Here is an 11,298-nt window from a genome sequence, read left to right on the forward strand (position 1 = left end):
AAAATAAACGAATAGATAGACGCGCTCAAAAATCCAAATTTTTCGGAAGGGCTACTCACGGTGTACAACCGTCTCGGGTGGCAGCCGAATCTTTTGAAAGGGCTACTCGCGGTGTACAACCATCTCGGGTGGCAGCCAAAATTTTCGGAAGGGTTACTCGCGGTGTATAGCCGCCTCGGGTGGCAGCCGAATCTTTTGGAAGGGCTACTCGCGGTGTATAGCTATCTCGGGTGGCAGCCGAAATTTTTGGAAGGGCTACTCGCGGTGTATAGCCGTCTCGGGTGGCGTCCGAATTATTTCTTTTTTTTCCCTAAATCACGGAAACAAACAAAGCCCGCTTATCTCCGAAATATCAGTCTTAGAATCATGACACATCCAAATTTATTCCTATCATTAAATCTATCGGAACCTAAGAAATGAAACAAAACCGAATTTGTCAATTGACATAAGGAAATACATTTCTAAGATGATCTAAGTTGCGTAAACATAGATCAAAGAGGCTGGCTGCACTAAACAACTCGTATTCCCCTTCTCTCTCACACTTGCACCCTAGCTTATAGATTACTTTGTACGAAACGATTATGCGCTTCGTCATTGTATTAGTTTCAACACACTTGTATGTTAGTAATTTGCTAAGATTTCGATTTGTCTTTTTTTTAATAAATATAACTACTTTATAATGTGTGGAATCAAACTAAAGAATTATTCTTTGTTATCCTTCTTTCTATACAACCCACTCTCACTTCCTCGTTAAAATCGCTAGGTCCCGTTCTTGATAAATGAGATTTGTGTCTCAGACCTAAAAAAGGATCAACGAGTGAGTTCGCTAGACAGAGTAAGGTCGGCGTACGCAATTGACCTGTCGACGAATATAAACAAACTCGCTCGACTCTCTCACAGCGGGACTTCCGTGTCTACTGTAAAAAGAGATATGGAAAACGACGCGTTTACTGTTGCGTCACACCACAGCCCAACCGTATCCATGGGCCAGGACGTAACAACGCATTTAAAATCTAAAGTTCCAAATTTAATTATGTTAAAATGTATTTGTGTGTCATTCCAGTGCGATTATTGCAAGTAAAGCATGTGAAAAATTACCGCTAGATTGTGAACATTTAATTAGAGGAGTCGCAACTTATATTTCGGGTAGTGCAAAACGTTGTGCAATTTTTTCAGAATTTCAAGATTTCTTTAATGTACAAAAAACCAAAATTTTAAAATTATGTAATACAAAGTGGCTACTTTTACATCAATGTGTCGAAATATTACTTCAGAATTGGGATGTAGTAAAAACTTTTTCACTTTGGCTATAGTAGAAGATCACTCAAAATCTGCGGAAGATATTTTGTCATTACTAAACGATAATTCAATTAAAGCTTATTTTTTGTTTCTAAAATATTTATTAAATTTTTTAAATACTTCTAACGCTTTATATCAATTGCACAAAATTCCAATTCATAAATTATTTAATAGAAGTAATCAAATAATAATTCAAATAGCTCAAAATTTTATTATTCCCGAGGCATTGAATAACATCGCTAATTTAAACATAGATGATAAGCAAAATATTAAACCTCTGACCGATATATATGTAGGGCCGTATTGTGAAAATTTTTTAGCGGAACAATCTTTGGATAATATTGAACAAATTAAATTAAAATATTTAGACTTTTATCGAACAGTTCTTAAAGAAACAATGAAACGTATGCCGTACAATAATATCTTTTTTGAGCAGTTACAATTTTTAGAACCTAAAGTTGCACTTTATATAGAAAGTAGAAATAAATTTAAAGATTTACATTTCCTTGCCACGCAAATAAACGTAAATATTGACTGTTCAAAACTTGTTTATGAGTGGCGAATTTTATCTACAGTTTTTGACAATAATGAAAAACAAGATTTGACTTCTTTGGACACAGTTAGTACATGGAAAAAAATATTAAACTTTAAAGATGAGAATGATGAAAAAATGTTTCCTAATTTAGAATTATTAGTTGAAGTTATTCTGTCTTTATCTCATTCTAATGCTGAAGCGGAACGTATATTTTCTATTTTAACTGATGTAAAAAATAAAAAACGTAATCGATTATCTAATTTATCCATTTCGGCGATTTGTAAAATTCGATCATATATTTTCAAGCAGATAATATTAATTGTATAAATTTTGAACCTGAGTCAAGACATTTGGAATTCCATACTGCAAAATTACAAGCACATAATTAAGTTTAAAAAAATATATATATAATGTTTTTTATTAAACTTTAGTAAAAGTTTTTATAATTATTGTTTTAATAATGTTTATTTATGTTCATTAATATTTTATGTTTATGTTTTTTTTTTATTTTTAGTTTATGGTGTGCAATATATTTGTAATAATGTAGTATTATATTAGACTAGTCATATTATTTGATTTTATTTTTATAAGCATATCTACTATAATTATAATGATAGTACTAATTATTTTTGTTGTTGAGTTTATTTGTTTTAAATACGTGCCTCAAAAAGAAGAGATTTTGTGATTTATATATATAATTTACTATTGTTACGCCCACGGTTACGGTCGAGCTATGATGGAGTAACAGAGAGCTGTCGTTTCTCTGTCTCCGCACAGCAGGTTGGCGATCCCGCTGCGGCAGAGTCGAGCGAGTTTGTGTGCTCTCACGGACAGGTCAACGGCGTATGCCGCTCTTACTCTATCCTATGAGGCTTCGCTCGTCGGTCTCCTTTTAAGTCTAGAGATTTAACTCTACGGACTAAAGACGAGATTGTGCGATCAATTGAGGATGCGGAAGATGAGAGGTCGATTTAATCAAACTAATTGGATATAAAACATATTGATTTATTTGTTAAAGAGGTTTATTGTTACAAATTTTTTGTGTTAGGTGTGATGTCGTTGGGTAGTTAGGTGTGATATTGCGAATTTTACAATGAATCGGAGGGTCATCGCTCGGAGGCTAGAGAGAGGGAATATATATGTATGTATGCGTGTCACGAGAGTGTGTGTGAGAGGCCTCCGGCGGGAGGATTCTACAAATGTAAGTGTGTCGGGTACATGTGTAAGACGCCGATTTGTGGTCTAGCTACAGAAATCATTCTAAATCAATTTCTATTATCTCGTAAATTTCAGCGGAATTAGGGGGAAATATGGAATAAAAATGATGGACTGGGACTAAGCGGATGTCATCTAGGTACGGAAATTTGACAAGGAGGAGTTTTCTGGACGGAGTGGTGGATATCAAAGAGGTGGATATAAAAGAGGTCAGAAGGATCAATTTTTAAAGGATCAATTACAAAGGAGATTTTCTTTGGATCTGCTTTTCGGTAAGTGAAGACTAGTCTGAGGAAGTGTTGGAATTTAGGGTCGAGTAATGGGGTGGTCGATTGTGAGGAATCTGAAGATTCATCGTCCGCGGGTTCTTGTCCGGATGTGGAAGGTAGATTGGAAGAAGAGCGAGAAGGAGGTGGAGGAGTCGGTGCGGATTGCAGATCCGCGGAATTTTCTGTGAAACAAGAGGGCTCGGGGTGCGTTGGAGAGGGGGAGCAAGGAAGCAAAGGTGGTGGATTGTTCACGGGAGGATCGGGGCTTACGGGAGAGTAAGACGGGGATTGATACCACGCATCGTTGTCGTGGTGTGAGTCTGTATGTGTTTCTACGTGTACGTGATTATCATTATTAATATTTTGTGCGTGAGGACTTCCGCTTCCGGCGCGTGACGGTGCAGGCGTGGTGTAAGAGAGAGCGTAATTTGGTGTGTGAGTGTGTGGAGAGTGAAGGAGGTAGAGTGAGAGAAAGTGGAGTAAAAGGTGATTGTGAGGGCATAGAAGGTGGAAAAATGTGAGGGAGGTCTGGGGAGCATTAGGAGTCGAAGGGTGGAAGTCGGACAGCGAGTTGGGCAGAGAGAAAGGTTAGGCATAGATTAGGTAGCTAACAGAAGTGCAAGTCGCGTAGAAAGTTACTAGAAAAAGTCACTAGAGGAAGTTACTAGAAGGAAGGTTACTAGAGGTGCCTAGAGATATTGGGTAGCGGCGCGGGCAGCAGGGAGGATAGTGATCGGGGGACGTAAGAGTGGTAAGAATGAAAAGCGACGTTTTGTGGTAAGAATGAAAAGGGAACAAGAAAAAGCTGGAGGTATGGAGAAAAGAGTGAAAGAGGGAGAAGTGAGAGAAAGAAACAGGAGTGCGAGCGAGGGGAACATAGAAGAGTTTTTGAAGAAAAGAAAAAGAGAAATGAGGGGAGAGGAAAAGGATAATAAAGAAGAAGGGGCGTTTAGTAAAAGCAGGAAAACGCAGAGATCGCCAACGGGTCAGAAGGGGGGAGGAGAGGAAAGAAAGTCAGATAGGGAGAAAAGAGAATGGAAAGAGGAGATGAGAGAAATGATGGCAATATTGATGGAAGGGACAAAAGATGTAAGGAAGCAGGGTAGAAACATGAAGGAAGAGCTGGAGGAGTGGAGAAAAGATATGGCGGAGAAGGAGGAGATGTGGAGGAAAGAGAGGCAGGAGTTGAGAGATAGTATTACGGGTTTGAAGAAAAGAGTGAAGGAGATGGAATTGAGAGCGGAGAAAACAATTGAAGAGGGAAAGGGAGGGAGGGAAGGAGGAGGTAAAAAGAAAGAAGTTGAGATAGCAGAAAGAATGAAGGAGATACAGAGAAAATTAGAGAGAAAGGAGAGAAAGGATAGGAAAAGGAATTTAATTATTAGAGGGTTGGGAGTAAAAGAGGAGAAAAGGAGAGAAGCGGTGGTAGGATTATTGGAGAAGATAGGGGCAAAGGGAAAAGTGGAAGAGGTGAGAAAATTGATAGGTGGGGAGAAGGGAGAGAATCAGTTTGGGTGAGGATGGGAAAAGAAGACCAAAGAAGTGATGTGATGAAGAAGAAGTATAAGTTGAAAGGGAGCAGAAAAAGGATCATGGAGGACTGGACATGGAAGGAAAGGAAGATGAAAGGAAGGTAGAAGTTGGAGAAGATTGCGAGAAGGGAGATGGCGAAGGGGAGGAAAGTGGGGATGGGTTACGGTAGGTTAAGAATAGAGGAGAAATGGTGAAAAAATGAGATAAAAATGAGGAGGTGCTGATTGACGGAAGAGGAAGGGTGTGGAGAGAGGAAGAGATCGGGGAATCCAAGGAAGGGTAGAGAGAAAAGAAAAGACGAAAAGAAGTGGAAGAAAGAGAGAAGAGGAGCAGATAGAGCGAGAGAGGGAGGAGAACAAAAAGAGGATCAAGAAAGGGGGAAGAGAAGGATGGAGAATGATGTTTTGAAATGTAGCAGGACTGGCAAATAAGAATAAGAAATTTTGGGAAAGCTTGAGGAGATGGGAGGTAATAGTACTAACAGATACATGGTTGGAGAAGAAATGATGGGAAAAGGTGAAAGGTAGATTACCGAAAGGGGTAAAATGGGGAGTTCAATGGGCAATAAAAGAGGGAAAGAGAGGAAGAGCAAAAAGAAGAATGTTAATGGGAATAAAAGAGGAGTTGGCAGAAAAGGGAATAAAAATTGAGGTAGGGACAGAGGGAGTGGTGTGGAGTAAGATAAGAGTGGATAAGGAAAAATGGAGAATTATAGGAGTGTATGTGTCTAAAGGGATAGAGAACATGACGAAGAAGATAAAGAGATGGACGGACGGAAAAGAGGAGGAGATAAGGCTGTTAATAGGAGAAGATTTTAACGCCAGAGTAAGGAGAGAGGAGAGGATTTGAAGGTGAGGGAAGTGAAAGCAGAGAAAGAAAGGTAAAGGATGGGGTGGTAAACGGAGAGGGGAGAAAACTGCTGAACTGGGTGGAAGAAAATAGATGGAGCATCTATAATGGATGCATGAAGGGAAATGAGAAGGGAGAATTTACGTTTACAGGAGATAATAGGAACTTGACAATAGATTTTGCAATTGGAGATGAAGAAACGAGAGAAAGAATAGAATGTATAAAGATTGAGGATAGATTTGAGTCCGACCCCGTGGAGATAAGGATGAAGGGGAGAGAACCAAGAAAGGAAGAGAAGAGAAGAACAAGGAAGGAATAGAGGGGGTGTTGGGATGAAGAAGGTAAAAAGCTTTTCAGGCAAAAGATAGGGAGTTTGGAGGATTTTGAAGGAAGTATAGAAGAGCAATGGAGCATCATGAAGGGAAAAGTAAAAAAGGCGGTGAAAGAGGTCAAGGAGGAAAAGTCAGGTGGAAAAATGCAAAAAGGGTGGTAGGATGAAGAGTGTAAAAAAGAAAAGAAAAAGGTAAGGAAAAAGTTAAAGAAGTGGAGGAAGGGTAGTTTAGAGAAGAAGGGATATAAAGATAGCAAAAAAAAGTTTTTGAAGTTATGTGAGAAGAAAAAGCGGGAAGAGAGAAAAAAGTGGGAGAGAAAAGTGAAAATGGCGAGAAAAAAGAATGAGGTCTGGAAAATTGTGAACAAGGAAAGAAGAAGAAGAAAGAGAACGAATGAGAATATTAAGCTGGAGGAGTGGAGAGATTACTTTGTCAGGATACTAGGAGGAGTAGATGGGAAGGTGGTAAGGGGGCTAGGTGATGGAAAGATAGAGAGAGGAGTAGAGGAGGAGATAGGAAGAAATGAAATAAGAAGTGCGTTAAAAAAGTTAAAGGAAGGGAAGGCGAGTGGCATTGATGGGATCCCAGGAGAGGTTTGGAAGTACGGAGGTGAGGAAATAGAGAGATGGGTAGGGAAATTTCGTAATTGGATATGAAAAGGGGAAAGGAAGGGCTAGAGGAATGGAAGGAAGGGATCATTGTGCCCATAATTAAGAAAGGGGAAGGAGAGAAGGTGGAAGAGTACAGAGGAGTGACGTTGCTGACATCATTATATAAAGTGTATGTGGCGGTTCTGGCAAAAAGATTAAACGAGGAGTTAGAGGGGAAAAGGATAATACCTCAAAATCAAACAGGGTTTAGAAAGGACATGGAGACCATAAACAACATTTACGCCATAAACTACCTGATCAACAGACAAATAGAGAGAAAAGGAGGAAAGATAGTTGCTGTATTCGTAGACCTAAAGGCAGCCTTTGACTCAGTGAACAGAGAGGTGTTACTTAAAGCTATGAAGGAACAAGGGATAAGGGAGGGTTTAGTGAAAAGGGTGGAACAGGTAATAAGGGAGACGAAATGCAGGGTGAGAGTGGGAGAAGATATGGGGGAATGTTTTTGGACGGCAAGAGGGGTCAGACAGGGCTGTCCGCTGAGTCCAATGCTGTTTAATATCCTTCTGGCGGATATGGAAGAAGAAATGGGAAGGGTGAAATGGGGAGGAGTTAGGCTAGGAGGGAGTAGGCTGTATACGTTAGCGTACGCAGACGATATGGTGATGTTAGCGGAAAAGGAGGATAAAATGAAGAGTATGTTGGAAAGACTAGAGAAGTACTTAGACAGGAAGAAAGTGGAGCTAAACGCGGAGAAGACAAAGTTGATAAGATTTAGGAAAGGAGGAGGGAGAGAGAACAAGAGAGACTGGAGATGGAAGAGCAAGAAGATAGAGTAAGTCAAGGAATTCAAATATTTAAGATATGTACTAAGAAAGAATGGAACACAGGAGGCACAAGTAAAGGATAGGGGGAGAAAGGCGGTGATAATGGGACAGGTTTGGAGTATTGGGAAGAGAAGGTTTGGAAAGAATTGAGGACGGAGATTATGGTTATTTGACAGGTTAGTTTGGACGGTAATGGGATACGGGGTAGAGATATAAGGGTGGAAAGAGAGGGAAGAGTTGGAGAGAATGGAAGAAAGATATCTGAGATGGATAATGGGAGTAGAAGGAAGGACGCCGTGGTACTTATAGTGAGAGAAGAATTACAAAGGGAGAAACTATGCTCAAGAGTGGGAAAGAGAGCGTGGGAGTATGAGAGACTTAAAGAGGGAAAGGAAAGCGAAATAGCGAGAAAATGCTGGGAGAAGGTGAAAGAGAGAGCAAAGAAGGGGAGAGGATTTTTGGATTGGGAAAAGAAAAGAATGGAGTTCTTTGAAAAGAAAGAGAATGGAGGAAGTGGAAAAATATATGGAAGAGATGGAAAGGGGAGAAAGGTGGAGTGGAGAGTGGGAGAAAAGAAAAAGGATCAAGCAAGAAGAGGAAAGATGGGAGAGGATAAATAGTTTGAGGTACAATAAATGGTACAGAATGGTTAAAGGAAAGGGAGTGCCGGAATATATCTGAAGAAAGGCTGGAAGGAGAAAAGGTGGGCAAGAGTAGCAAGATTCAGGATGGGAAATGAGGTAGGGGAAAGAAAGTATTGGGAGGAAAAGGAAGGGAAATTGTGTGTAGGTTGTGCTGGGAGAGATGGAATCATGGGAACATATCTAGGAGAAATGTAGAAGCTGGAGGGTTGAAGAGGGAAGCTGGCAGGAGGCGGTGAAACGGGTTTTGGGAGAGAGCGGTGAAGGAGAAGGATGGATGAAGGAATTGGAAAAGAAGAGGAGTCTGATAAAGGGAGGCGAGCTCGGAGGGGGAGAAAGGAAGGAAAAGGGGGAGTAAATGGTATGAGGAGGGAAGAGAGAATGGTGGAGTAAGAGAGTGAGTAGGGGAGTAGTTGGGGCGGAACAACGTGTGGGAGAGAGAGATGAAAATTGAAGGCGAGAGGAAGCGGAAACCCAAAGGGGGGAGATGTGTGTGTGTGTGGAGAGAGATGATGAGAGGGCGAGGATTTACGACCTCTTAACATCTCAACGGAGTAGGTTAGGTTAGATTAAGTTAGTTGTAAGTGTAATATTAAGAGAAGAAAAAGATTAGCTGTAAGGATTCTGTAAAAGTTTTGGGATTGTTTCTTTAAAAAAAGCCTTGAAAACCCGGTTTGCCGGAAGAGCAATAAACTATACATACTATACATACATATTTTGTGCGTGAGAGGTGTCTATGTGCGAGTGTGTCGGTGGATTTGCGTGCGCGTGCGATGAGGTTGTGTGTGTATCGCTGGGGTTTCTTATATTATTGTCGTTGTTGCTATCGTTTTCTAATGTCTGAGGAGGGGTGACGGTGGTGGGCCTGGTCGGCTCCGGCTCTTTTAGAGCAAGGGTAGCCGCGCGTCGTAATCTCTGGTTGCGCCGGCGGCGTCGGCCCTTTACTTCCGTGACACTCCTCTCCGGGGTTCCACTTAAATAATGTTGTGCAATTATGCTATTGTATTCTCTAGGCTTCGCGACCGTTTCCGGAGATGTTGAGCTTGTTTGTCTTTGTTGTTTAGGGAAGATTGAAAGAAGAAAAAAAAAGAATTCGGATACCACCCGGAACGGCTATATACCGTGAGTAGCTCTTCTGAAAAATTTGACTGCCACCCGGAACGGCTATATACCGTGAGTAGCTCTTTCGAAAAATTTGGATGCCACCCGGAACGGCTATGCGCCGTGAGTAGCTCTTCCGAAAAGTTCATGCGTCACCCAAAACGGCTATGCACCGTGAGTAGCTCTTTCGAAAAGTTCGGATGCCACCCGAAACGGTTATGCATCGCGAGTAGCTCTTTCGAAAAGTTCGGATGCCACCCGAAACGGTTATATATAGCGAGTAGCCCCTTTGATTAAACCGAATTTCTAAGTGCGTCTATGTATTTATTTACATTGACCGTTTTCTCGATTTCTCCGCAAATCAGTCGCAAAGTCGGGAGGTAAGTACGCGAAAAGTGGAACCTCCGTATGTATATATATATAATGATGTAGACTTACTACTCGGATGATTTCGGCTGTTGGGTCTCGTAGCCTCGTGCGGCTTAGCTGCTGGATGATCGGCGGCGGGTCACTTCGATCCGGAGCTGGCGTGGATGGCCCGGTCGACTTGTTCACTTTGTACACTTAACCTTTTTTTTATTGCGCACTCACTCGTCGTGAATTCACTGCGGCACTCCCGGGAAAATTAGCAGTTTTCTGGCTCCAGCCCCGAGAGTTCCGTCTTATATACCTTTTTGAGTCAGCGAGTGCTCACCGAGTCTTTTCCAATCGGAAAACTCGGCTGAGCTTCGCTGGTTTCTATTTGTCAATTAGTCGTCGGGTAAACTTTGTGTGTTTGCCAATCGGCGACGATTTCTCGCCTTGGTCGGCTCGTCCGATTTTTCGGAGAAGGGAAAAGGGAGAGTGTTGTTTTTTTTTATCACGCCACATAGATCCTTTGCTGTTTGCTTATAATAAAATTGCTCGTGGCGCCGGAGTTTCTATTTGCGCCAGCCGCTCTAATTTTTATAAGCGGTGGTTTTCATGACCCGGAGATATCCGAGTTTGTTTGGAAAGCTGCTCGAAGTGTTTAAATAGTAAATTTTTCTTGCTCGTTATCATAAAGATTCTGGTTATTACCGAGCGCGGTTTATTCTTCCGGGCGCCGATATGATTTCCGTTTGCTCTCCTATCGTCTGGAGTCTAAGTTTTCAAACGATAGGAAACCCGTTCGAGTTATTTATTGCTTTTTATTATAAAAAAAAGATTTGCTATGCGATGGCGCGTCGCAAGAAAAGAGGACCGTGGAGTCTCCAGGACGTATTAATATAATAATATAATATAATGTAATTGTTTATGTATATAATCGTAAATATTCTTTGTAGTTATTTATAATAATTTTTTATAATTTACTATATATTTTATATTATATACTTTATATTCTGTTATATATTATTACATTATTTAAATATTCAGTTTTGTTAAAATAAAAGAATGTATTTGTGTTGTTTCGAATACTGGTAAGGTTTTTGGCAGTTTCCCTTACTTCTGCAACAAATGTTGGTATTCGTGATTTCTGCCAAATAAAATATTAAATTAAATGTTATTTCTATGTTTATTTATTTCTATTGTCTTTAAATCCTATGTTCTTAATATTTTTTTATTTAAATGTTATTAAAAAACTAAACAAATATTATTAAAACGCACTCCACGTGTTAATCATGAAAAATTGTTTGGGTCTTTACAGAACCTTAATAATGTCGGAGTTAGTACGGCAGTAATGCATTTAAAGGCGCATGCGCGAAAACACAGCTTTTATGGGAACCTAATTGGCTGTACAGTACGCATACGCGAAAACGCGACTTCGCAACAACTCTGGCTCGAAGTTGGCCAACGCGCCGAGCGCACACGTACACGGCTGTTTGCCGATGTGTGTGTTCCCCTCCACTTGCTGCTGCGTGTTTACTGAGTCCATGAACTGGCATCTCTGCTGTGAGTGCAAACAAACTCGCTCGACTCCGCCTCAGCAGATTTAGCTACCCCGCTGAGCGGAGACAGAGAAAACAGCTCTCTGTCGCGCTCCACTATAGCTCGACCGTAACCGTGGGCCAGGACGTAACAGTAGTAATACTCTCGTCAATTATATATTAAGGTAAATATATAGAAAAGG

The 11,298-nt window shown here is 40.7% G+C and overlaps 1 protein-coding gene across 1 annotated transcript; it reads left to right on the forward strand.

Moving 5' to 3' along the window:
• The first annotated feature begins 4,101 nt into the window (after positions 1 to 4,101).
• On the forward strand, positions 4,102 to 4,836 carry LOC109860949 (golgin subfamily A member 6-like protein 22). Its single transcript, XM_020440376.1, has one exon. The coding sequence runs from the start codon at positions 4,102 to 4,104 to the stop codon at positions 4,834 to 4,836; it is 735 nt and encodes a 244-aa protein (XP_020295965.1).
• The last annotated feature ends 6,462 nt before the right edge of the window (positions 4,837 to 11,298 follow it).

This window comes from Pseudomyrmex gracilis, unplaced genomic scaffold (assembly GCF_002006095.1).
Source record: "Pseudomyrmex gracilis isolate BER0280 unplaced genomic scaffold, ASM200609v1 scaffold_516, whole genome shotgun sequence".
In the NCBI taxonomy this organism is placed as follows: domain Eukaryota; kingdom Metazoa; phylum Arthropoda; class Insecta; order Hymenoptera; family Formicidae; genus Pseudomyrmex; species Pseudomyrmex gracilis.

Coding starts and splice junctions, on each gene's coding strand:
- LOC109860949 (XM_020440376.1), top strand. CDS start 4,102: ATGAAAAGGGAACAAGAAAAAGCTGGAGGTATGGAGAAAAGAGTGAAA.